At 46.8% G+C, this 26,866-nt stretch overlaps 1 protein-coding gene across 1 annotated transcript in view; it reads right to left on the bottom strand.

Moving 5' to 3' along the window:
- Nucleotides 1-26,866, bottom strand: part of MYO1D (myosin ID) — a gene marked incomplete at its 5' end in the record, with an annotated part of 245,060 nt that overhangs the window by 69,453 nt on the left and 148,741 nt on the right. The window contains one exon of the mRNA XM_081115977.1: nucleotides 5,361-5,515. Within this exon, the coding sequence (XP_080972103.1) occupies nucleotides 5,361-5,515 (155 nt within the window). The remainder of the gene's footprint in view (nucleotides 1-5,360; nucleotides 5,516-26,866) is intronic.

Here is a 26,866-nt window from a genome sequence, read left to right as displayed (position 1 = left end):
TTCACTTTTGCTCAGTTCGTTTCCGTTTCAATTACATCTATTATTTGACTGTAAACTTTCTGTCCTCTGTATCTGTCCACTTCTTTGTCATCGCCTCCCTCCTCTGCATGCCGAGAGACATTCCTAAACTCTTTCCGTATCAGTTCTATTTTCTGCGACACCGGCTGTGTCGTTTCCACACGTTAAGGGTGACTTATATTCTTTAATATCTTTTCTTACTTCGTGCAAATAACTGAACATTTTTAATCCTCAGTCAGCCCCTTCTTCCTCTCAGCCTGTCACACGATCTCTGACCTGCTGATGTGGAATCCACGCTTTCTTGAATTTCGTGCAGAATACAGTTTCTATAATGTGGCTTTTCTGTTACAACCCTTTTCAGAAATAGGCTTTTCTTTGTCTTTTAAGCCCACAGCCTGCACCTTCCTCACTGCTACTATCTTTCTGTGTAGACCTCACGAGGAGACGTCTATTCGGCGCTGGAATTCTCGCACAAAAGGGGCGCGTGGGTTCCTTCTCAGACCCACCCGTTTGCAGCTAGGATCCATTTCTCGGCTTTCAGCCCGGAGAGCTGGCTCGCGAGCATAGCCCCAGCTGTGGTTTTGAAGTCTTTTACTGATCACGGAGCTGCTGATGGGAGCAGAAGTCCTTACATCTCCAGCTTAATGACAAGGAGAGGCGGGAATTATTTCTAGTTCTTTACTTATTTTTTTAAAAAAAAAAGGAAATGAAAGGCTGCCACCCCCCAGCATACAACATATCCACGGCTCTTCAAGTCCATGGCTCCTTTAGCGGCTGGTTTAATATCTTAAAATACCTCTTCACTTCTGTCCCCAAATGTCTTACACTGCTTAGAGCTGTAACCCCGGGATCAACACAAGAAGAGGTATTCGCAAAGGGGAGGAAACTGCGGGAGGGTCCTTCCTTTCGCTCACGCAGAAGGGGAATTAAGCTGCTGTATTCGGTGGGCAAGATGCACGTTATCGGTGGGGAAGGACCAGAAGTATTCCGCGGCCAGTGGGCCCCGTCGGCTGGCTTCGGGGTTCAACAACTGTCTCCTGGGGGCCTTCCCAGGGCCAAGCACTGATCTGAACGCCATGGAAACGACCGTGAACAACAGGAAAAAAGTCCCTGCTAACGCGGGGCATATATTCTAGTTGGAACACAAATGATAAAGCAATAAACAAGGAAAGGTGCAGCGTCAGATGGAGACGGGAGCCACGTGGGAGACTGGAGCCGGGCGGGGTGGGGGCCGGGGGTGCTGGGGCGTGAACTGCTGTTCTCTACAGGACACACAGGGGGGGTGGCCGGGTGAGGGGACATGTGAGCAGAGGTGACGGGCGTCCTCCCAGTGGAACTCTGGTTGAGTAACACCTGTGGTTTCCAGCACTACGAAAGGCTGGCACCTCCTCCTGTGTTTTCACGTGTACCTTCTATTGGAAGGCGGAGGGAGTTGACTTGCTGCCGCCATAAGCCAATAATTACATAATAATTATAAGCGTAAATGGTTCAAAGACCCCATTAAGGAGACGGACCATAACTTAACTAACCAAACCTCTATAGCTGGCTAGTTCCATTATTTTCAGCTATCATTATTTTACCAATGTATTTTCAGCTGGAATTTGGGCTCCTATGATTTGTAGCCAGGCATTCAAGGAAAGCAGTTTGGGAAGAGAGACCGAGGGCCGTGAAAACTCGCACTCAGGGCCAGGGACAGAGGAGCGGGAGGCCCATGCGGTGCAGCAGGCAGGCGGTGCTGGGCAGGGAGGGCCGGGGCAGAGGCCGTTTTGGGAAGTGGCCCCCCTCCTCTGCTTCCTCCCCCGCTGGCTGGGAGGCCTCATTCCCCCGACCCCCGCATTCTCTCGGCTGCAACCAACGGCCCGCGTACAGATCGACGTCTACCCGTGGTTTTAAGTTTGCGTTAAAGGCACATAAGCAAAATACAGCAGAGGAAACAGGTCACGTGTTCAGTTTAACCAAGTCACGGGGCTCCTTTAGTTAAGCAGATATTCAGGATACTGCGTACGAAAAACAAGCAGCAGATGGCACTGACTTCTGGCTTTCATCCACAGAAACAGAACAGGAAAAATAAATTCCTCTGCCCGAGGTGGGGGTTATGCTGAGGTTTCCAGCGTCCAGGCAGGGAAAGGCCTGGGCAGCTGGCAGATGGGGCCTTTGACAGCTGAATATCGCAGGGTTTCTGGTGGCTCCGGAGTTGGGGCAGCCGACGTCAGGCCACCTGTTTGCCAGGGGGCAGAAAAGCTCAGGACCCGCAGGCAGTCGCTGCGGAGGGTGGGGTACGAACCGCAAGCCGGCGTTTCGGAGCCTCTGCAAGGCGCGCTGGCCCAGGCACCGCCGGCGCGACCCCGGGAAGGGGCCACTGAGGCTGGCGCGCCGCATGCCGCGGGACCGCAGGGAACCGTGCTGTTCCGAGAGGCTCTGCTTGGCTTTAATCCAAGGTATTCAAACGCCATGCAGCGGGTCCGCCACTTAGAAAGCGCTTTTGTTCTTTACTACTTTTCCAAACAGGAAAGCAAAATAACCATGACTTTAAAGCCATCTACAACGTGCCTGAACACTAGCTGCCATTTGTTTATTGTTAAAATGAAAAAAAAAAAAAATTTAGATAAGTCACATCTATTTACTGCAAAACATTGACAGTGAAAAATAAATGAATCTCCCTCCTACCTCTTCCTTCAAGTACCACATCTCCCCAGTCCCTCTCCAGAGACAAACACTGTTACCCATTTCTTGCGTATTTTCCCAGAAATAGTCTATAATATACACAGTCACGTGTGTGCGTTGTGTGTGCATATATATACATACACGTAACATACCCTTATGGTTATATTTAAAATGAACAAAGACCTATTAAAGGCTCTGAGAAGTACTGCAGTAAAGAAACCTGTTTAACTTCATTAACATATCCTAAATGTGTTTACTTATTAGGAATAAGTATTAAATTTTATCGGATAGTATTTCTGTCTTCTTCCAAGGACTATTATATACGAATAGACCTTTCTAATGGATAACCATCCTTCTTTCTCAGGGCACAGCCTCATTGGTCACGACGCATTATTATTTTAAAAAACTCTTGGATCCCATTTTGAGGCATTTTACTTAGGATTAAAAAAAAAAAATCTCCGCACTGACATGAGACTGGGCTCTAATTTTCTTCTCTTACATTATCCTTACCCGTTTTGGATGTAGTGTTGTGCTGGCCCTCATATAATGAGATTCATACTCGCTTTCAACAATTTTTATGTCTCTCTCTTCTCTCTGAAACTCGGCAGGAAGTTTGCTCATAGACTGAATGTCCTACTTTTTCTTTATAATTTTTCAAGACGATGACTCCTGTTCACATCCATTCTATCAACAGTATGTTTTGTTACTCTGAGCCCTTTCCTCCCAATTTCTAACTAGAGAACTTCTTAGAATGTACATTAAAGGAAATCATCTGGAAGATAAAGGACTGATCTGGGCTTAAATCCCTCTCACCATGATTAACCCACGGAGAGATATGACTCTGTGCCGCCTTGCTATGCTTGTAAAGCACAATCCGCTTCTCAGAGTCACACCGACGATAGGAGACTCGACAATAAAGGAAAATAGCTAGAAAAAAAAAATCAAACGACCCTTTCCGCGAGAAGTCAACAGCACGTCGATGACAATGACTCTTAAGTCAAAATACCAAGCCTGAATTTTCGGAGGGTAGGAAGGAGGGGTTTTATCTCTTATTGGTCCTTGACCTCTTAATTCAAGGGAGGGATATCAAGAACAAATTACAAAAAACACACACCTCACAATTCAACAGCTAGATTCTCCTCTTTCTTCCATTTATAAATTTTAAAGACACTAGAAAATCTGACATATACAGGGTGGGGCAAAAGGAGGTTTCCAGTTGCGAGTACGTGAAACGCAGAGTTCATTCTCGCATTATTACTTACTATTGTATTATTTTCCAGATGAACGATGGCAGACCTGCTTTTGCCCCACCCTGTGTTCAAGATTCGAGGGAACACAACTAGAAACGCATCTGAGAACGCGTGTGCTGGGGAAGGGAAGCGACGGCAGACTCAAGCACCAGGTTCCCGTGTAACATGTAGAGGCATGTAAGGGGCTGGAATTTGCTAAACGAGAGCTAGATTGAGAAAAAATACTCCCGTTTCCCAGGCAAAACTACTTATTAGTACAGGCATCCAAAGGAAAATCCCTTTAACTGCCCATATTTCGCCTAACTAAATATTAGGAGGAAAACTGAGCCTGCTTATTTGAGTTATAAATTTTATTGTCGAGAGGCCTTCTCCATGTCCCTCCTCCATCCTAAACCCTTCAGGATCCCTCTTAGCTTTAGCTTTTTGGCAGATGAAAGAGAGTCTTTCAAAGGCGCATATGTGTATCGTTATTTTTTGGTATTTCCTTATTTAGGTTCTTATATTTTCCACCAGATAATCATTAAATGTTATTTCATTTATAGCAGTTAAAAGCATTTAACTATATAAGATATTTAAAGATCTATTTTGATCTAGATGACAAGGCTTAATACGTAAAATAAACGGTCTGTGCGGCCCGCTTCTAAAAGTATACGCCATACTCGGTTACTCCCGGCAACCTAGGAAACGTGTTTTAGGAAGAAAAGGAACCGGACGCTGGGCTCATCTCTCGGTCACCGAGTCCTGAGGAGTGGCCTCCCCGCTTCAGGGTGACGGGAGGCAGAGACCGTCTGCCATCGGGGGAAGAACGCCTGACTTTGGAGTCGGAGAAACACCCCACCCTAAATACCCCGTGACCTCCTGTGGGAAGAACAACACCTCTACAACTCCGGTAAATAACCAGACAACATCACTCCCCTGCTTGAAATTACCCACTCCCTGGTCCCATCGCCCTCAGGATCTGCTCCCTGTTTATATTTCCCATGTCCTTGCTCACAGCACCCCCCAGGGAGCTTGCACGCTTACTGTGACACTCTCAGAATGGGCCGCGCTCCATCACACGCAGAGGTGGCCGCCTCTCGGACCTGCATGTCCCTCTACGCACACTCAAGGACCATACTTGGGGTAAACGAGAAGCTGTGACAAAAAGTAATTTTTCTGTCTTTTCGATGCAAATACATTTCGAGGGGTAGTGAAGGATTCACCGTTAGGGAACTGTCCCTGCTGGTTCAGCCGGAGGCTGGGACAGCAGGGGATCATTCCTAAGCCTGGGTGCTAATTTTGCCTTCTGTGAAACCGACGATTTCAGTTGCCCTTACGAAGGAAAATAACTCCACGCACGAAAATTGGCACAAAACGAGTTCAGCGAGAATTACGACGAAAGAGTTCGTGTGTTTAAAACTTGTCTTAGTTACAAAAATCAAACTTTACCTCTTGAAATGATTCACCAGGACTCCAACGAGTTCCCCGATTCGGTTCTCGTGGGTCGGCTGCTTGCTGAAGAGGCAGACGATGAGGTCTTTGTTGTCCTTTGTGTGGAACACCACAAGCTGGTCCTTTCCGTTGGAGACGCTCAGGCCAGTCAACTGCCAAGAGACAAATATGGAAAATGATTAGGTTGGTTCTCAAAGGAATACATTAAAAAACAGACCTTGTAATTTAACCATACAATTTTTTCCTCAGGATCCCGGATGACTTTAATTTTTATCATGTTTCATGGAACAAGCAAGATGGAAGGAAATAATATGAAATAAAAATTAATATAACTGAAAACAGAAAAACAATAGGAAAAAAAAAATCAATGAAACAAAGAGCTGATTCTTTCAAACGATCAATAAAATTGCTAAACCCCTAGTCTGAAAGGATATAGAGAGAAGATCTAACCATATGACAAACGGAAGAGGGGACATCACTACAGACCACACAAACATAAAATAATAATAAGGGAATATTTTCAAAAACTCTTTGCACATAAATTCAACAACTTAGACAAAACCAAATAATTCCCTAAAAGCCACAAACTACCAAGACTTGCCCGAAAAGAAATAGATAACCTGAATACCTATATCTATTAAAGAAATGAAATGTGTAGTTAAAAATCTTTAGAAAATGAAAACTCCAGGCTCAGATGATTTCACTGGTGAATTCGAGCAAACATTTATATTTTCAATATTTATTTATTCTATTGATTTTTAAAGAAAGAGAGAAACACCGATGTGAGAGAAACATCGATTGGTTGCCTCTGGTACGCACCCTGACTGGGGATCGAGCCTAGACCAGGAATCAAGCCCGCAGCCTTCCTGGAGTTCGGGAAGACGCTCCAACCAACCGAGCCACCCAGCCAGGTCGGCCAAACACTGAGCGAAGAAATAACACCAATTCTCCCTATCTTTTAAAAACAGAAGGGAAGGGAATGCTTTGTAATTGATCGATGAGGACTGCATTATCCTGCTACCAAAAACAGACAAAGGCAATAACAAGCAAAGAAAACCACAAACCAATCTCCAATATCCTCCCTGAGCACAGATGTAAGAACGGCCAGTCAAATAATAGCAAGTCGAATCCCACAATACATGGAAACAACAACCCATGACCAAGTGGCATTATCTAAGAAATGCAAAGCTAGTTCAGTACTCAAAAATCAATCAGTGGAATCCATCAGAGCAAGGGAATAAAAAAGAAAGTCACGTGATCATATCAAGCGATGCGGGAAAGGCCCTCAACCAGTCAACACCCATTCACGGTAAAAAAGCTCTCGGCAAACCAGCCCCGGAAGAAGACTCAGTCTGATCAACGACATCTACAAAAAACACCGCGGCTAACGCCACGCCAGCCGTTAGGGAAACGCAAACTCTAACTACACTGAGATACGATCACGGCCTATCAGAAATGGCCCAAGTGGCAACAAACAAAATGAAACAGCAACCACAAGAAAGTGACAATACCAAACGCTGGCGAGGGTGCAGAACCGCTACAGCTCGCAGACACTGTTGCTGGGAATGGAAAGCGGCACAGCCACCGGGAAACCAGTTTGGCCGTTACTCAAAAAGTTAAACACGGAATTACCACACGACCCCGCCATCTCACTCCTAGGCATCGACCCTCAAGAAATAAAACCTTATGTTCCCACAAAACCTTACGATACATGAATGTTAATAGCAGCGCTATTCATAACCTCCAAAAACTGGATACAGAAATATCCATCAACAGGTGAATGGAGAAACGTCTTTAACGTCCACTGATACATCTTTACAACGTCCACTGACACATCTTTACAACGTCCACTGATACATCTTTACAACGTCCACTGATACATCTTTACAACGTCCACTGATACATCTGTACACTGGAATGCTACTCAGCAATAAAAAGGAATCAATTAATGATACAGATTACTGATCTCAATAACGTGGGTATATTTCAAAGACATTACGCTGAGTGAAGCAGTCCGTCTCAGAAGGTGGCCTACCGCATGACTCCATTTAAGTGACGGTCTCCACAAGACAGAACGCTAGGGGTGGAAAACAGATCGGTGGTGGTCAGGGTTTGGGATCAGGCGGAGTCAGATACGAGGGAGTTCTGGGGGCGGTGGACGACTCTGTATCCTCACTGTGGTGGTGGCTGCACACATCCATGCATGTGTTAAGACCCATGAACCTGCGCCCTGTCACCACGACCAACAGCCAATCTTACTTATTACATGTAAATATAAAAAACACAGCTCCTTGATTGTTGTGATCCCTAGATACTCATTTTGGTCAGTAAAGCAAAAACCCGAGCGATTTCTCATTCCGTAGTTTCGTCTCCAATTGCAGAAAACACCAAAGTGCCACCTCCTGGCCGCCTCCGGTGCTGTCAGATCCGCCCGGCAGTCGGCCCTGGCAGGGTACCCCCTGGGGGCCAGGGCAGAGCGCCAGGCAGCCTGGGGTGGGGGTGAACGTCCCCCTTAAGAGGCTGACGGCACAACCCCTGTTCCGGGGGGAGTCATGACCCAGTGGAAGAGACGAATATCAGACTTTAACAGTTCATACATGTGGGGGGCCACTGAGCTCCATGCCCACACCTCACAGGTAAGGAACCTCAGGCTCAGGGAGGTGAGCTGATTGCAGACCTCGGAACCGGACCTCAGGCCTGCAGACGAGCCCGGACCCACGCTCCTGACCACAGCCGGCGTTTCCAAGGATCACGTGCAAAGGAACGTAAGCTGTATACGTAAGTCTTCCTCAGCACCAAGCGGATACATTTCCACAGGAGGTGAGTTTTTAGACTGACTTTAAAGGATGTCAGGGTCCATGCTTAATGGAGAGAAAACATTCAAGGAATTAGAAGTCAGTTCGCAAACCCACGTAGATGGTGGGCGTTCGGAGGTCTTGGCAAGAAAACACATCAATCTTTCTGCCACTTAGATGTGTCTCCCCCAGCTGAGTTTCAGGTGATTAAATTAAAAGTATCATTTTCATTTTAAAGAACATTTTATGTCAGCGGCGCTTCACTCTCATCTGATTATTTCGTATTCAAAATCCGAAACTGAATTTATGCAGCACGTCACCGGAGAGCTTGATTAAAGTTTAATAAAATGAGGCTTCTCACGGCAGCCACCCTGCCGGCGTGTCCCGGGAGCATCGGCTGCAGGGGTTCAAGGTCAGAGTCAGCGGGGAACGCTGCTGAAACCACCCGATCGGGCGCCCCTTCCGAGGGGCCGCCTGGGCCAGGGGGAGCAGCCGCTGACTCTTTTCTCAGCCACCTTCCCGCCTCAAGGGGGGGCTTCTCTCCCCCGGCCCCTCCCCGCAGCAGGCTGTCGGGTGCCTTTACACGGCCGTCCACGGGAACTCCTCACGCGTGTGCTCTGGCCCGTGGGGGAACCGGAGTCCCGGCAGAGAGGAAAACAGCACCTAGTATCTTCTGCCCCACAAATAAAGATTACCCGCCGTCGCCAAGGCGGGGAGGACAGCATCCAGAACGTCGCCTTTCGCTCTGGGGGCAGGTCGGGGGTGGGGTGGGGAGGGGCAGGGGGGCAAGAGAGGGCCTGGGTGTTAATCCCAACTCCGCCAGGCGATCCTGAGTGAGTGATTCCGCGTCCTGGGGCATCTCTCTCTCTCTCCTTTTCTGCAAAATAAAGATCACACTAGATGCCCGGCCGACCTTATAAAATTGTGGTGACGATCGAACGGGAGCAACTCAGGGTGTAAGACGTAACTACGCACACCCCCTCTGCCTTCGCGGGTCTCTACGCTCTGATCTGAGAGAAGGTGCGAGAGCCCCGGCCGGTGTTGCTCAGGGATCAGAGCCTCAGCCCGCGGACCAGAGGGCCGGGGGTTCGATTCCCGAGCAAGGGCACACACCTGGGTTGCGGGGTCTCCGCGCCCTGGTCGGGCCGGCGCGGGAGGCGACCAACCGGTGTGTCTCTCTCACGTAGATGTTTCTCTCTCTCTCTGTCCGCCCCTCCCTCCCTTCCACGCTCTCTAAAAATCAACGAAAAAATGTCCTTGGGTGAAGATTTAAAAAAAAAAAAAAGAAAAGCTCTGACAGCAATCCCGGAAAACTTGATAGCTGACCCCGGGGCGGGGAGGTACGGTGCGGACAGGCCTCCGTTGGGGAAGGGCCGCTCCCTCGGCTGTCTCTGGGCAGCCGCGAGCCAAGTAGGTTTCTCTGAACAGAAGGGAGACTGCTCACCGGGGCTCCTCCCCATTAGGTGCCTTATCTCTCATCGTCTGCGGGATCCCCTCGCTGTGATATTTCCAGGCCTAAGAGTCTCTGATTATAACTCATCTCACCTCTCAGAGCCCCCTCCACAAGGAGGACCAGTCAGCGAACACAATGCGACCAGCGCGGAAGGAACAGGCTCCCCCGGGGCGCAGAGCAGATGCCCCGCCCTGCAGGGGGTAAGGGCAAGAAAGCGTCGAGGAGATGCCCCATCCTGCAGGGGGTAAGGGCAAGAAAGCGTCGAGGAGATGCCCCGCCCTGCAGGGGGTAAGGGCAAGAAAGCGTCGAGGAGATGCCCCATCCTGCAGGGGGTAAGGGCAAGAAAGCGTCAAGGAGATGCCCCGCCCTGCAGGGGGTAAGGGCAAGAAAGCGTCGAGGAGATGCCCCATCCTGCAGGGGGTAAGGGCAAGAAAGCGTCGAGGAGATGCCCCATCCTGCAGGGGGTAAGGGCAAGAAAGCGTCGAGGAGATGCCCCGCCCTGCAGGGGGTAAGGGCAAGAAAGCGTCGAGGAGATGCCCCGCTCTGCAGCGGGGTAAGGGCAAGAAAGCGTCGAGGAGATGCCCCATCCTGCAGGGGGTAAGGGCAAGAAAGCGTCGAGGAGATGCCCCGCCCTGCAGGGGGTAAGGGCAAGAAAGCGTCGAGGAGATGCCCCGCTCTGCAGCGGGGTAAGGGCAAGAAAGCGTCGAGGAGATGCCCTGCTCTGCAGGGGGTAAGGGCAAGAAAGCGTCGAGGAGATGCCCCGCTCTGCAGCGGGGTAAGGGCAAGAAAGCGTCGAGGAGATGCCCCGCCCTGCAGGGGGTAAGGGCAAGAAAGCGTCGAGGAGATGCCCCGCTCTGCAGCGGGGTAAGGGCAAGAAAGCGTCGAGGAGATGCCCCGCTCTGCAGGGGGTAAGGGCAAAAAAGCATCGAGCGGATGCCCTGCTCTGCGGCAGAGAAAGGGCAAGAAAGCGTCGAGCAGATGCCCCGCCCTGCAGCGGGGTAAGGGCAAGAAAGCAGAGCACACGCGAAGGGAAACAGCGCGACTCTGCGTCCTCAGGCAGGAGGTGGGTGCGAGACAGGCCCGCGTTAGACAGTGAACCGATTCTGAAACATACACACGGTGAGTTGAAAACACAACGGAAGCGGTAAGCGACGGGACAGGCACTGCAGAAGGTCAGAGAGCAGTGGGGCGAAATTCCTCCACGTCAGAGATTTGGGTCTTTAGCGAGAAAGGGGTCACAGGCCCCAGCCCAGCTTGATGAGCAGGGCATCGCAGGGAGACGCAGCCCGGAGGAAGCTTCGCGTTTCTGGAATGAAGGGAAAGCCATCTTCAAGTATGGAGGCATAAAAATAAGTTATTTACACAGGAAAAGAACATTCAGGTTTATATACTTAAAAAAACAACAACCATCAGTTGTTTCTCCTGTCTGAAAACGTAGGAAGGCCTGGGAAGGAAACATACTAATTTTGTCATTCTTCATAGGAGGGTGTAAGTGAATCTATTTTATTCTTGGGATTGAGAGAGATCAGTTTAAACGTTTAACAGTAACCATTATTAGAATGAGAAAGAATGTATAACTTTCTAACAGTTAGTAAAAAGAGAATCAGTAAAACTTGACCAACATAGTAACCAGAAAAGAAGAAGGAAATAGTATGGAATTACTTAAAAAGCATTTAAATAACATTATTCAATGTAAGAAAACAAACAAACAAACAAACACCACGTCAGTTTCTATCGGAAAATGAGAATGGGATACCACGTCTTTACTGGGTAAAGAAGGTTCACAGATTCGGTAAAAAACGAATTTTAACTATGCTGTTTATAGAAGATGCATCTAAAACAGAAAGACAAGGAAGATAAAAAATGAAAGGACGGGCCTAGGCGTATCAGAAAGTAAGTCGGGGGGGAACAGTAATAATGGACAGTAAAACCCAAGGCAAAAAACACAACGCTATTTTTTGTTTTATTTTGGCAAAAAGTATAACTTAAGAAAAAGAAAACCACCAGCCTTCATGAATTGAATGACAGGGTATTGAAACCAATAAAGCAAAACCTGTTCTGATGCAAGAAGAAACGGGCTGAATCGTGGTGGTAGTGGGTGGCCAGGCTCGGGCAGTTCAAGCTCACGAAAAGCAAACGAGTGTGGAGAGAGGCGGCACAATCGACAGATTTGATTAGCATTTATATGGGACTTGTACACATATTTATTACGTAGTAGGCCACAAGCTGACACTCTCTCCTGATTACAGAAAGTCGGCTGTGTGCTGGGCCCATTCTATCACCGCAGCGCAATCAGGCCAGGAAATTGTAAAAAGATTAACAACAACAAAATAACCTTATAATTAAGAAGTTTTTTTTTTTTTTTAAAAAGCAACTCTTTAAGCAATCCTTGAAGAGATTATAGTTGCAATTATAGATAACCAAGAAGTTAACGAGAATTACCCGTCAAAATTCATGGACGCAGCCAAAGCCACATGCAAAAGGAAACACAGCCTTAAATGCTTTTATTACTAAGAAGGAAGTCAATTAAATGTAAAAAAAAAGCTAGAGAAAGAACAAAATAAATCTATCAAAATAAAGATCAGTTAAGATAAAAGCAGAAGTTGATGAATGAGAAAAACAACATATAGGATACATCCCAAAGCTAATTCTTTAAAAAGACCAATAAAAGCACCAAGCCCTTGGCACGGTCTAATGAAAAATAAACGAAACCCAAAACAGACAAAACACACAAATATCTGAAGTTAAGAATGAAAAAGGGGTTGAAGAAAAGGTGTGCTGTGGACTTTAGATATAAAAGAACAACATTTGTAATATATCAATAAATTAAAAAGGTTGTGACGTGCATGATTTTATATAAAAATGCAAATTACGAAAACTGGTTCAAGGAAAGATAACATAATCACGATCAATTTGTAACTAGGAAAAAAAAGTCCGTTGTCAGAAGTGCACTCTCCTAAATGTGACCGGGCACCGATGATGTTACGGGAAGACTTTCAAAGCCCATGTAATTCCTAGGCTGCTGAACAGGCTCTAGAACAGAAAACTATGGAAACTCAGTTTATTTAATCCTGGCAACAGAACTTGATGAATGTTTCCTTTACACACACACACAGGCCAAGCTCACAGTACAGATGCAAAAAAACAATTCACAAACTGAACTCAGCAGGATTATACGCCACGGCCGAGGGGGTGTATCCCACGAGCAGAAGGATGGCTCGCTAATCAGAAATGCATCTGTCTCACTCAGCTTGTTAAGAATCACATTTACGTGATACCTGGGCTTGTCCAGCTAGAGTATCTCCTTGCAGTCGGGCTTGATGGCTTTCACTGTTTTGGTCTTGTTTTCAGTTTGATTCCCCGTGGCATATAAAACAACACTCCTCTCCATAGCAAGCTGGTAAATGCTCAAACGTATTTGTTATTAGATCATCACTTTTACATTGGTTTTAATTTTTTCCTACCCCCCTGGTCATCTCTGGCAGCAAAGCACTGTGGACAAAGGAGAGCGGAGACTCCTCCACGCTATAAAAGCAACACAGGACTGCCCGGCCGGGCGTGGCTCAGCCGCTGAGCGTCGACCTAGGATCCAGGCGATCGGGGTTCGATTCCCGGTCAGGGCACATGCCCGGGTTGCGGGTTTGATCAATGACTCTCTCATCACTGATGTTTCTATCTCTGTCTCTCCCTCTCCCTTCCTCTCTGAAATCAATAAAGAGATATTAAAAAAAAAAATAAAATAAAAGCAACACAGGACCAAGACCAGTATCATGACTGAGCACAGACACTGTGGCCGGATCAATACAAATTTGAAATGCTAGAGACTAACCATGTTAATAGACAACCTTCTGCCTCTTACTGCGTTTACAAACAGGGGGCAACAAAGAGCTAACTGGAAATTAAAAGTTATAAATAACACTACTCCCACCAACATACTCTATATAACTTAACCTGTCAAACAGGAGTTTAAAAATCAAGGTGTAACTTACATACAATAAAGTTCACTTAAGATTTTAAGTATAGGTGGATGATTTTTGACGCCCAAATCAAGATACAGAACATTCCCATCATGCCGGAGACTTCCCTCTGATTGTTCTTTCTAAAGTCTTATTTCTATACTTATAAGTCAAATTGGCCTACTGAGCTCTTGAGAGCTGAAAAGATTAGTTCCTCACCTAGACCCAGAAACCCAGGTGTCCACGGTAGTGAGAACAAACTCACGAAGGACGCAGCTTTCATGGGTTGTGCCTTTAGGATTATGAGAATTTTACCCAAAAAAAAAAAAAAAGTTAATCTTTGACGGTGACAGACCAGCCAAAGGTTATAACGGTGATCTCAAAGGAACCGTTTAGATTCTGATAATAATAAAATAGGTTTATTCAAAACTGCTCGAAATAGGTGGTGTGGAACTTGAACTTTAGTTGCCTAAACAGTTCTCTTACGGTAAGATTCTTCTGATAGAGCGTAACTGCACTTGATTTCTCCTAATGGTCAGATAATCCTTGGTATCCAATTTCCAGTTTTTAGTAATTAAAAAAAAATTATGTTGAGGTTATAAACCCATAGCCGTCAGAGCAGATTCAGTCTCTTGTAGGACAAGAACCCGTATCGAGCCTATGTCCGCAGTCGCAGGACCGTGCCTGGGTTTTAAGGCCGCAGAAGGCCGGGGGTGGGGTCACTGCTCCCCGCAGCCTGTGGGAACGACGTGCCGTTTTGCTGGCTGTAATTTTGGCTTTACATTCCGCTTTATTTCCGTCTGCGCCCCTCGGCCTGCACGCAGCTCTGTCAGTGAAAACTGGGGGGCCGCCGAACACCAGCCATAAATCCCAGGGTCCCAAACTACAATTTCAGGGAGCTGCCGGTTTCCAGGGAAGGCGTGCATCGCAAGACTGACATCTGAGGACAAAAGCCTCCGCTAATGCCACAGGCCATGAGCCCTGGGCTCTCGTGACTTTAAATGATGACCCAGGGCTTTGAAATCCCCAAGGACTAACCAGGGAAGAGAGCGAGTGCCCTCCTCACGGCGCCTCCCGCCTGTCCTCCCCACGCATTCGCGGTCGCGGCCTCTCCACCGCCTTCTTGAGGGGGAGGCTCTCCTCTCCTCTGCACGGGGGTCTCCACAACCGTCCTCAAGGGCCTTCGGTTCCTCGGGTTTTCTTCCTCTAACCCAAGGTGTGCCTGACGCGCAAAGGGCTTTCGGAAACTGTAGTGGCCCCTTAACTTCTTCAGGTACTTTCTGTACTTTCATATATATATACACACACACTTGGCCTTCGGGGTTTACTACTTTGGTTCTTTGGTTTGATGGCAGGGCTGTAACATTTATGGGCTTTTGATTTTTCTTTTTTTTTTTTTTTAAATATCTTTATTGATTTCAGAGAGAGGAAAGGAGAGGGAGAGAGAGATAGAAACATCAATGGGAGAGTCATTGATCTGCTGCAGCCCACAACCCGGGCGTGTGCCCTGACTGGGAATTGAACCCTGATCGCCTGGATCCTAGGTGGACGCTCAACCGCTGAGCCACGCCCGGTCGGGTTATGGGCTTTTGATTTCAATCAACAAATGAATCTGGCTGCGTGACGACAGAGAACATTCCGCTCATTCCATCTTTCCATCCAGAAACTGGGAAGACAGGCGCCCTGGCTTTCTCTCTCCCGTTGTCTGTGTTCAGCTGCGTCTCCTAATCTCCCCTCTCCTCTCTCCCTCCTCGTTTCTCCTTCGTTCCCTCTCCCTCCTGGGCCAGCTCGCTGTAAATCAGAAATCTCAGCTGGGCAGCTTTGCCGTGGAAGTTAATGCACAGTTTGGGGTGACTGAGAGTTCGTCCCTTTACAAACCACCATCGCTCGGAAGCAACGCAGTGCTTGTGTCCTGGGCCACTGTGCAAGAGGCCTCGGGGCTGTCCTGAGGTCGCCATGCCGCGAGGAGCCCCAGTGGCTCGGAGAGGTGGGTGGTGACGCTCGGTCAGCGGGCTGGGGGGGCCCCCGGCCCTAGAGCCAGGCGAGGGAGCGCTGAGGGTTCCAATGATTCCCACCCTCCGCCGTCGGGGAGCCCCAGCCTTTGTCTTCCCGCCCAGAACCCTAGATGGTCGGCACAACGGCCGGCCGGTCCCACCGTGCCCTTTCCGAATTCCCTGACCCGTGGAACCCGTGAACATAATGAAATGGTGGCTGTTTCACTCCGCTAAGTCCGGGTGGTTTGTTACACAGTAAAATCACTGGAATAAACATTTGGAAGGAGGAGTGTGGTGCTTCTGCAGCATGACCCTAAAACAGTTGGCACCCGACTTGGGAAGTGGGCTGTGCTCCCAAACCATACGTGTGAACCATGTGACATTCTAACGGGGAAATAAAACCCATTATACAAAATACGGGCCGTGAGCAGTCACAAAAAAGTTGTCTGAAAGCCAAGATAATTGACTTTATCCACAAGCACCTGGTTAGGAGCCTAGTATGATCGATCAGTATTATTCAGGTCAATGAAAATAACCATAATCAACTGACTAAAGGGCTAAGTTTACATCTTTGATTGACAAGGGCTTTCAACTCTTGATTTTAACGGCTTAATGAAAATAACACCGTAAAACTCTTCAATAAGTTTCCAATACGGATCCATCCGACCGTGCTGAACACATAACATCTCCACGCTGAACTCCCATTTTCTTCCAAATACTCCACATCCCGACAGGGATTAAGGCACTTCAAGAAGAAAATTTATGGCCCAGATAATGTTCTCATTGCAAATGAATGTTGCACTTTACAAAATTAAATACGAACAGCTTTGGAGTCTCGCAGGGAGCTGGGCCTGCGGTAGCTTCCTCTATTAATTCAAATGCTCGACTCGTTTTTGCCATTTGTTGCAAGGACCTGATGTATGGCCTGATGTACGGCTTTTCCATTTTTAGATTAAATTTGTCAAATTCCTTACAAGAAAGGTGGTTAGAACCCACCAGTTCATGGGTATCAGCCCAAATGGCTAATTATTTTCTTTCTGCAAAAAAACAAACAAAAATGGAGCCAGGCCTATTGGAGGCCCCTCTCCTAGAACAGCTGGCGGTTTGATGTCCCGGGTTTGCCTTCGTGGAACTTGGAATTCAGTGGTTTCACGAAAAGCTTTTAATTCCAGAAATACGGCTCTGAGGAAATAGCTCAAGAAATCACTTCGAGGGGTTTTAATGCCAACCCATCTAGTGGAATTGAGCTAAGTCTCCTCTGAGTCTTCCTGTACTTGCTGTTTTCACATATTGCAACTATCAATATGCCTGCCCGCAAGAGACCGGCTCCCTTTTAATTACAACTTCAGATTTACTGTGTGGGGCTTGGGGAGCAGATCACCAGGCTCATCACAAGGGTGCGTGAAGCGAGACAAATGGCCCAAGAGGGTGCTCCTTCAGAGAGCTCGCAGGATTCAGTGCGCAAGCTTCTCCCTGTCTACGCGGACGACAGAAGATAGGAACATCCTCCCACTTATATTCTATTTATCACCTCCGGTTTCTTTCTTTTTTTTAATTTTTATTAATATATCTTTATTGATTTCAGAGAGAGGAAAGGAGAGGGGGAGAGAGAGAGAGAAACATCAATGATGAGAGAATCACTGATCGGCTGCCTCCTGCACACCCGACTGGGGATCGAGCCCGCACCCCGGGCATGTGCCCTGACCGGGAATCGAACCCTGATCGCTTGGATCCTAGGTCGAAGCTCAACTGCTGAGCCACGCCCGGCCGGGCTCACCTCTGGTTTCTTTAGGCCAGTGGCTGTCAACTCTGGCCGCGTATCAGAATGACTGGGGATGCTCTGACTTATTTGGTCTGGGGTCAGGCTGGGCATCTGTACTTTTTAAAAGCTCCCCAAGGGATTCTAATCGCACACAACCACTGATTTAGGTAAAACTATTAAATAACTGGGTCCCAGACAGTCAAATTATTATTTTACAAAGCTAATTGTTTTACTAATTGGATCGAGTTTTATATTATCCATTTTAAATTTATTTTCTCTCTCTCTCTTAAAATACCAACTTAATTACGTTGCTTTCCTAATTGTCCTTTAAATTGAATTTTTGGTAACAGTACAAATTAATGATCCTCTCAATGCAAAAAGATTATTGGCTCAGTTTTAGGCTTTCTTCCCTCATCCCGTGTTTGTCAACAAGTTGAATATGTGCACTACAGTACCTCTCTATTTTAGGGGTGATGGGTGATCTTCCATTGTATCCTGGGCATTTTGGGTACTGTGTTATCAGACCCTGGATCTAGTTAAAATTTTCTCTTTTTGCAGGTTCCTCCTACAAATGGACCAGTAGGGGAAGGCACCAATGTTTTGCTGCTGGTGGGAGTGGAAGTCCAGGCCCCACTTGGCCTCCTTCACAGGGCCTGGTAGAGCCTGTGACAGTCACCTTGGAACCACCAAGAGGGGGTGGAAACCCAGGCTCCTCCCTCAGCCTCCCCGGACACTAAGGAGCTGGAAGGAGCACCTCCCTCCCCCAGGGTGGGGGCAGCGAGTCCTGGCTTCCCTTTGGGCCCTTAGACACCACCCTGGCGGGACTGGGAGGGGTGCTTCTTTATTCCCAGGCAAGGGTAGAGGCCTGGGCTTTGCTGACTGCAGTTGGGGGGCCCGCAATTTCTACCCCCTGGTATTTTTCTGGAGGAGAGGATTTACTGACAAAAAGGTTTCTGTTCTGCTAGGCTGCCCATTTCCTGGTCCTCTGGGGAGAGAGAGAAAGCTTCTCTTGTCTTGCCTGTTGGTGTTTCTGTGTCGGGGGCTTTTCCAGCTCCCAGTCCAGGGTATATAGGAGGTAAAACAAAAACCCGGGGAGCTCGCCGGCATATTGCTTCTCGAGTCCTAGGGTCCCTAGCTAGTCCACCTTCTCTCCGGAGACCTTTCAGTTTTCCTAGATAACATGTTTGTTTTATACTCGAATGTCCAGAGTTTTTAGCTATGCTAGGGAGAGGGGTAGGGGGAAACGCGTCCATTCTCTCTCGTTTAGAACTGGAAGTGTCAATTCTCTCTTCTAGATTACACATGCAAATGAGTCAGAAAATGCAGCTTTTTCCGTAGGGAGCTCCCAGTGCAACTGAGGAGCCAGGAGGCACATCTCACAGGAGTGGAGTGGACCACACAGACTTGTGTGGGGAAGATTCTCAATATTGATGATTCTCAAATGTGAGTATCAAGCTCAGACCTTTCTCTGGACCTCTAGATGGGTGGACAGACAGGGGCCCCCTGGAGGGCCCATGGGACCACCGATCTGACCTGGCCAAAATGAAACTCACCACCTTGCCCTCAACGCTCTCCCTCTCAGGGCCCCTATTTCAATGAAGTGCCACCAGTTATACCGTGTCCCAAGCCCAATGAATTCTCCTCAATCCCCCCTCCTCATCTACTCTCAACTGGAAGGCAGCTCAGACAGGAAGAGCAGGCTCTGGAGCCAGGCTGCCTGGGTTCAAATCTGGACACCACCTTGTCCATGCTCAGTGCATCAGCTTCTTCACCTTAAATGGGGTTAATAATATTATCTACCTCATAGGGAAAATAAAAAATTATCTAAATTAATACACGGAGAAAATTAAACTAGTGCCTGGCACAGAGAAAACATTTTTTAAAAAAGTTAGCTTTAAGAGGAACTCAGAACCACCCACCATTCCCTCGCATCCCACCACCTGTGTCTGCCAGACTCCACCGGGATGGGAATTCTTTTTTTCTTTATCATTCGTGGTGGAACAGTCTTTAAAGGCAGCATGAGGTATTTTTACAACTCAACAGGCTGTGTGGAATGGTGAGGGACGGAGAACCCGGGGAGCAAGGGCAGACACCGGAGGGGCTTCCCAAGGAGCGAGATCACTGTCCCGTGGCCAAGCCAAAGCTGTTACTGAGCAAAGGCAGGAGAGAGCATCCCGAACTTGTCGACCTAACCTTCCCCGCTGACGTCTCCCCATCCCTGGCACACGGTAAAGGTGTCATGTCTCTATTTAGATATAATTCCCATAAGATGAAATCTTTTTTATGTCTCGTATATTAGAAAATCAGACTCTCCCTGTAGTGCCCTGGAACTTCATAATCATAATTCTGTGTAAAGAAAGTTTTCTCTGGGCCTCAGCCGATAACAAAGAAGCAAACTCATTTATTCAGGACCAGCGTAGGCCGCCTCCCACTTACGTGGGGAGGGTCAAGTGAGACTGTACACAGATGCCCACTACAGGGAAGAAAGTCATAAAGGTAAGGTGATTTCATTACCTTACACTATGCTTGCTTAGCGAAAATCTTCAGGTAAGACAGTCCTCAAACATGAAATCATAGTACCCTAAAGATTTAATTTTTGATACAGATCACAAGGTCACAAAGCTTTCTAGAACACACACACACAGAGCCCTCCTCTCTCACACATGTGTGCACACTCACGGAGGTGAGCAAAAATCTAATGGCAGAAACAAATTCGGGGGCAAGTCTGACTTTCAAAAAATGATTCCAAGAGAAAGAGCTAGAACAACGAAAGTGAATACATTTGGGGAACAGAAAAGTGAGATCAGTGGTTTCCTTCCCTGGCTGCACAGCAGACTTGCCTGGGGAGCTTTTAAAACACGCTAATGCTTGGGCCTACCTGCAGGGATTTGATTTCACTCATCTGGGGTGTGGCCTGTGTAGCCAAAGTTGAAGGACCCCTGAGTTAGAAGCTACTTAACATTTTTGACTTGGGCTTTAAACGTGGAAACTAAATCAAATCAAATCCAAATCCCCAAAGAATCAGGGTAGCAGGGCAAGCAGCACATTTTTTTCTGGCCTGTTTTTCTGACACTATAGTACCTTTTCCTACATGTTTCTTCCTGGACACGAAGGGACTGCAATTAAGAGAGAAACAGCTGTGCAAATAGAAGTACAGTGTGGCCGCTGTCTTCAAAGGTGCTGGTTTTTTCTTTTTCTCCAACAGAAATGAAGCACGGGCTTTCTTTCCCTTTTTTGTACCCCAATGGGCCATCCTGGAGAGCCTTTGACGTGCGGAACACGGCCAGGACAGAAGCTAGCCCTGATTATGCGATTTCCTGCAGGATCCCCAGGGCCTACGAGCCACTTATTCTCAAAAGGTTAAGATGAAATGTTTTAGGAAGCAATTATTATGGTAAGAAAGACTTATGTAAATAAACAAAGAGAGTGGGGAGAGAGAAAAAGAGCATATGGTAGGCAACTGAGCCAGAAGACAACTAGTCTTATGGCTCCCTTGGGTTCCGGTGTCCAAAAAATCTGCTCTGAAATCCTGCACTAGAGGCCAGCTTCCCTGAGAACGGGTTTCTTCACTGATGAAATATTTAACTTCCTGCCCAAAATTCTTATAAAGATGGAGCTATAGTATGTTCAAGTCGCCTAATGCCTGGCATTGGGCACGCGGCGAATGTTAGTCCTGTTATTTTCTTCCTCTTAAGGTAGGATTTTAGTTGTATGTGCTACTTGTTATAAAAGGGAGGCAGTGGTAGGAGGTCACCGTCAGGAGTGCGACTCCAAGGGCTCCATTCCCTGGGAGCTTCGTAACCTCGGGCGGATACTCTATCTTTCTGAGCGACAGTTTCCTCTTGGGAGAAAGGTAATGTGCAGCCACATGGCCCCCCCAGGCCTGTGCTGCGAGGCCTGCGGGCAGAGACTGAGGGATGTACGTCCTATTCCATCGCTCGTGCCAGGTAAATGCACAGCACGCAGTAGGTGCTCAAAAATGTTTACTGCATAAAAGAGGGCTCTGCCTCGGCTTAGCCACATCTATTTCTGCACATGCAGAGGTCTTTCCATGTCCATGCCTCCGTTTAGGACTTTGTTTACAAAGGATCTCGTTCCTGGGACTCTGACCTCTGGATAAATACGGTGGTGCCGCACTAAATTCCTTATACTTCAGTTGTTAAAAGGCTTTGTGTCTCTTTCACAAGATAGCTTTTTAAAGGGGCCATAAATTGGCTCTAACAATCGTTTCTTTCAGACACTAGTTTAGTACATCTTTTACATGTGTAATTGAATTTCCAAGTATCATACTGATGAAAATGAACTCCACCTCCTGCCGGAAAGCCCTGACTTTTGACATTATAAATCAGGTTGCTTAGTGCTGTTTAACGTAAGCTGTGGTCCCTAACCGGTGTGACCAAAGGCAGCTACTTCTGTGCCTGTGTCAGGAAAACAATCAGTAGGTTAGCTCTGAAATGCTCACTTCTTTCTCTCTTACTGAAAAACAAACAAACCGAGAGAACATGGTTAACATGTGACATCCTTAGAAATATTTAAACCCACACAGATTGCTCAAATCCAGGAACAAAATCACTGACTAAGTAAAAAAAAAATTGTAAGGAGAGTGGAAAGATGGTCTCATTGCCAAAGCCCTCAGAGCAAGAAGAGATTCCTAAAAAATTAAACTGAAACCTTAACATCTGTATCTTTAAAAATTCTTTATAGGGACATCGCTTTTTCTCCAAGAACAGGGGTTCCCAAATATTGAACACTGGTAAGCAGCCCTCTTTGTTGTAACAGGCAAAAATATATGCGTTTACACAAGGTGTTCAAAATAACACAGCTTCCGGGACCTGCTGAGAATTAATTAGGAAGGTAGATTTATCACTTCAGAAAGCCAATAAGTAAAGCCGAGTGCCACTCAGCATCTGACATTAAGGGATTATCTCCTTTCCACTAAGGAGGACTCATAAATGCAGTTTAAAGGCTGGAGGCAGGAGGGGGCGAAGGCCGGCGGGCACCAGCTGACTGCTGCCAGCCGATTGCCATGGAAACGCCTCCTCCTGGGACGCTGCCAGCAGGGCCGGGGCTTTAGGACCCGCGATGGGGAGTGGGCTGGCGGCCCGTGGGTTTCGCAGGGCTCGGCCCCGGACACGCTACAAGGGCAATCCATCTTCCAGATGAAACGCTAGCTTTCCAGCAAGTGGCATCAGACGGAGCAATAAAGCGGGAAGCCCGGCATGATCGCAATCCATTCGCTGCTGCGGCACAGTCACGTCGGTTCAGATAATTGTCCCTTTTCTCTCTCCCCGGCTCGCGGTCTTCTCCGCAGAGCTGAAGGGCGTATTTGTGTAATTAATTGGCTGCTACCTCCGCCATCAAGCCCACAGTGATAAAAAGGGGCCATATCGAGCAGCGTTAACGGGCAGATTCAAACATCCTCTGAACCGGCCCATGTGGGCGCAGCTCTCCGACCAAAGGGTAAGGGGAGCGCCAGCTGAGGTCGGGTGAACCGCCTCAGCGTCTGCGGTTCCGCTCGAAACCAGGGAACAGCTTTTATGTTTACGCAAATTAAACTCCACCTTGGCAACCGCTCCCCGGGCGCCCCACCAGCTGGGGTGAGCCCGCGTGCCCCCCGCGATCGATCGATAGGACGGCAGAGGTGCCCTGATTCAAGCAGCGAGCGTCAGCAGCGGGGTGCGATCTTTCCCGCCAGTTTACAGCGACCTCGAGGGTGATTCTCAGGGTCAGAGAGGCCGTGGCCCCAGTTCTGGATACAGTATTACTAACTGTGGGGGTGACTTCTTGCCTTTATCACCAAAGCCATCCAGCCGAGCCCAGCCCCCCTCCCAGCTCTGCAGAACATCCCAATTCTGACCCCACGACCCCCTAAAGGTAAAAACTGTAACGTTTCTTGACAACTGTATTGGAATTCATGCTTTCATTTGATATCACAATTTACGTACATAGTGTAGCGAGTGACTCGAGGGGGATGATGCTAACTTGACAACAACACAGATTCCGGCTCGCGGACACCCTCGACTTAACTCGGCGATTTGCACATAGAAAGTCTCTCTGCGGCTGATGAAGGCGACACCTGTAACTTGAATGTCTCTTTCTCAGGTTGTCGTTGACCATTTTTGGACCACGCCACTTGCGAGAACAATATTCACTGTAAATACCCTCAAAAACCTGTCACGATTTCCTATTTTTCTCTCTCCTGTGAAGAGCGGCTGGGATTGTTGTTGAATGATAAACTGATAGAAAAATCTTGCTAACGGAAGGGAAAAAAAAGGTGCCAAGTTTATCTTTTAGCTATGTTTTGCTTGCGCTCACACGAAGACCAGCCTTTATCTCCCGAGCACAAACCAATCGCTGAGAGTGGAGAGCTAAGACTTGTAAAGACCGGCGGAGGCCCCAAGGTGCGCTGAATAGGAAAACACACGATCCCACTACACACCTGTCAGAATGGCTAACATTTTAAAAACTGAGAAACCAGGACTGAGTAGCATGTGGAGCAGCAGGAACTCGGTAGTTGCTGGTAGGAATGCAAAACAGCACAGCCACTTTGGAAGACAATCTGGCAGTTCTTACAAAGCCACACTTAGTGTTACCACATTTTGCTCATAGGCATTTACCCAAATGATCTGCAAACTTGCGTCCATACAAAAGCCTGCACGTGAATGTTTCTAGCAGCTTTATTCATAATTGCCTAACCCTGGAAGCAACCGCGATGTCCTTCAATAGGCAAATGGACAGACTATGGTATACCCACACAATAGGATATTATTCAGTGATGGAAAAGAGATGATGTATTGCCTTGGCCAGCGTGGCTCAGTTGGTTGGGTGTCATTGTGTGCACTGTGGGGAAAATGGGGAGACGTTGGCCAAAGGGTACGCATGTCCGGTTAGAAGATAAATAAGTTCTGGGGGTCTAGTGTAGAGCATGGTGATTATAGCTAATAATACTGTACTATATACTTGAACGTAGCTAAGTGAGTAGATCTGAAATGTTCTTACCACAAAAAAGAAATGGTAATTATGTGATGTGATGGAGGCGCGACCTAATGCTATAGTGGCGATCATTTAGTAAAATACAAACCAAATCAACACATTGTGTACCTACAACTTAAACAACGTTATACGTCAATTATATGTCAACAAAGCTGGGGGGAAAACTTTATAATGTGTAACTGCCATATACCTACCAGAATAGGTAAAATTTAAAAAAAAATTTTTTATTCTCACCTGAGGATATGTTTTTTATTGATTTTCGAGAGAGAGGAAGGGGGAGAGGGAGTGAGAGAAAGAAACATCGACTGGTTGCTTCCCACACACGCTCTGATGGGACTGAGCCCAAAACCTGGGTATGCGCCCTGACCAGTAACACTTCTGGTGTACAGGTTCACTGACACTCCAGCCAACTGCGCCACACCGGCCAGGGCTCAGAATAGCTAAAATTTAAAAGACTGCCATCAGTACCTAGTACTTGAGAGGAAATGGAGAAACTGTAACTTTCATACGTTGTTAGGGGTGTAAACCTAATTACCTTTGAAAGCTGGAATTATCTACTGGTGATGAACAGCTAGTTCACTCCTGGGTCTTTGTCCCACAAAAATGGATCCACACAAAGCTAAAAGAATCTCAAATAGTCATCAACATGAATGGTGGTGTTTTTTCACAAGGAAATACTACACAGCAATAAAAATAGGCAAACTGGAGTTATATGAAATAGCATGGATACATCTCATAAACGTAATGTTGAAAGAAACAAAAAGGAATACAGAGTGTTTGATTTCATATACTTGAAGTTCAACATGAGCAGGATGATGCCTCTGAAAACGAAGGAAGAGGTAGTATAGTAGCTGGGAGGGAACACAAGGGGCTCCTGGGAGTCCTAGCAATGGCCTGTATGTTGACTTGGGTGATGGTTACACCAGTGAATTCACTTTGTGATAATTCATTAAACTGTACCCTGAAGATCTGTGCCCTTTTCTGCATGTGAGGCATACTTCAATAAAGAAGTGAAAATATTTGCTCTGACGTGAACAAATATCGGTGGTAGAGGCGTGCCACACGTCAACAAAATATTCCAAGGGTCTCAGTTTTATTTAAATTGCCCCAAGCCGCCCGGCCGGGCGTGGCTCAGCGGTTGAGCGTCGACCTAGGATCCAGGAGATCGTGGTTCGATTCCCGGTCAGGGCACATGCCCAGGCTGCAGGCTCAGGGGGCAGCCGATCAATGACTCTCTCATCATTGATGTTTCTATCTCTCTCTCCCTCTCCTTTCCTCTCTTTGAAATCAATAAAGATATATTTAAAAAAACAAAAAACTAAGGGATTAGGCTTTAAAAAATAAATAAATTACCCCAAGCCTCCTGAAAAAAGTTTGAAAATCAATATTCCAATGAGATACTGTCACTAAAAAATGATTACAACAGCCAATATATATTAAGTTCTAGTTCCGGCAACTCATTTTCAAAGAGAACTAGAATCGGAAGTATTTTGTTTATTGACATGTGGTACTAATAATATTGCTTTGACCTGTTAGAATTATGATGAGAGCGGATACTGGGCCAATGGTAGAAAAGAGGAAGGAGATTACTAAGTCTCCTTAGGCTTAGAAATTATTTTAATTTTAGTTCTCTTTAAATTTTTTTTAGTTCTGCAATGTGTTTTGCTTTTAAGTTAACAGAAACTGGCCAGAACAATATACAATAGATAATGATCTGATGAATTCTTATATTAAAAAAAAAATTGGGGGATAATGCCAGTGCAGTAGAATGTTGACTGTAGGATAACAGCTTTACGTATTATATACATTAAAACAATATATGAAACAAAGACTGTCTCATAAGCAATAAGTAAACTTAAAGTTTATGGACTTTTCTCCCTATACAACACGCGCACGCGCATACACACACACACACACACATACTTGTGCACACATGCACGCATATACATGTACCATTAAATTACTGTCTCTATGGCACAATTTAAGTCCTGTTTGACAAAGACTGGGATTCTGGAAACTGGAATACGGGTATGTGGGAAGACGCCAAGGACTCAAGGATGCCTGACAAATGTGCAAATACTTCTCTCCCACTGATTCTTTCCCACCGGGAAAACCTAATGATCCACCCCAATACGCAGCATGGTTTGTGACCAAGGTCCAAACGTGACTTGAGACAAAGGATAACAGTGAAAAACTGCAGAGGGAAGAAATCAATTACACCCAAAATGAATTGTAATAATTATCCATGTGCTATATATATATATATATATATATATATATATATATAGTCAGGAAAGGCTGTGCCTAGATTTGCAAGTGCTTGACAAGGAACTAAAATACCAATCTGGAGCATGCAGAGCCGGTTGCTATGGTGAGGCCTCATCTGAGACATTGTATCCAATATGTTGGTGTAGGACGAAACCCTAATGGTTTGACCGGTTGGTTGATTTAGGCCTGAGCCTAGTGCTGGCCCATACCGCAAAAAAGTAACTGACAGTAAAAAGACACACTCTGCAGAGAGGTAGGGAGACTGAGAGAATGGCAGAAACT

Source organism: Miniopterus schreibersii, assembly GCF_964146895.1.
Source record: "Miniopterus schreibersii genome assembly, chromosome: 16".
In the NCBI taxonomy this organism is placed as follows: Eukaryota; Metazoa; Chordata; class Mammalia; order Chiroptera; family Miniopteridae; genus Miniopterus; species Miniopterus schreibersii.
This window is presented reverse-complemented; position numbering and strand designations above follow the sequence as displayed.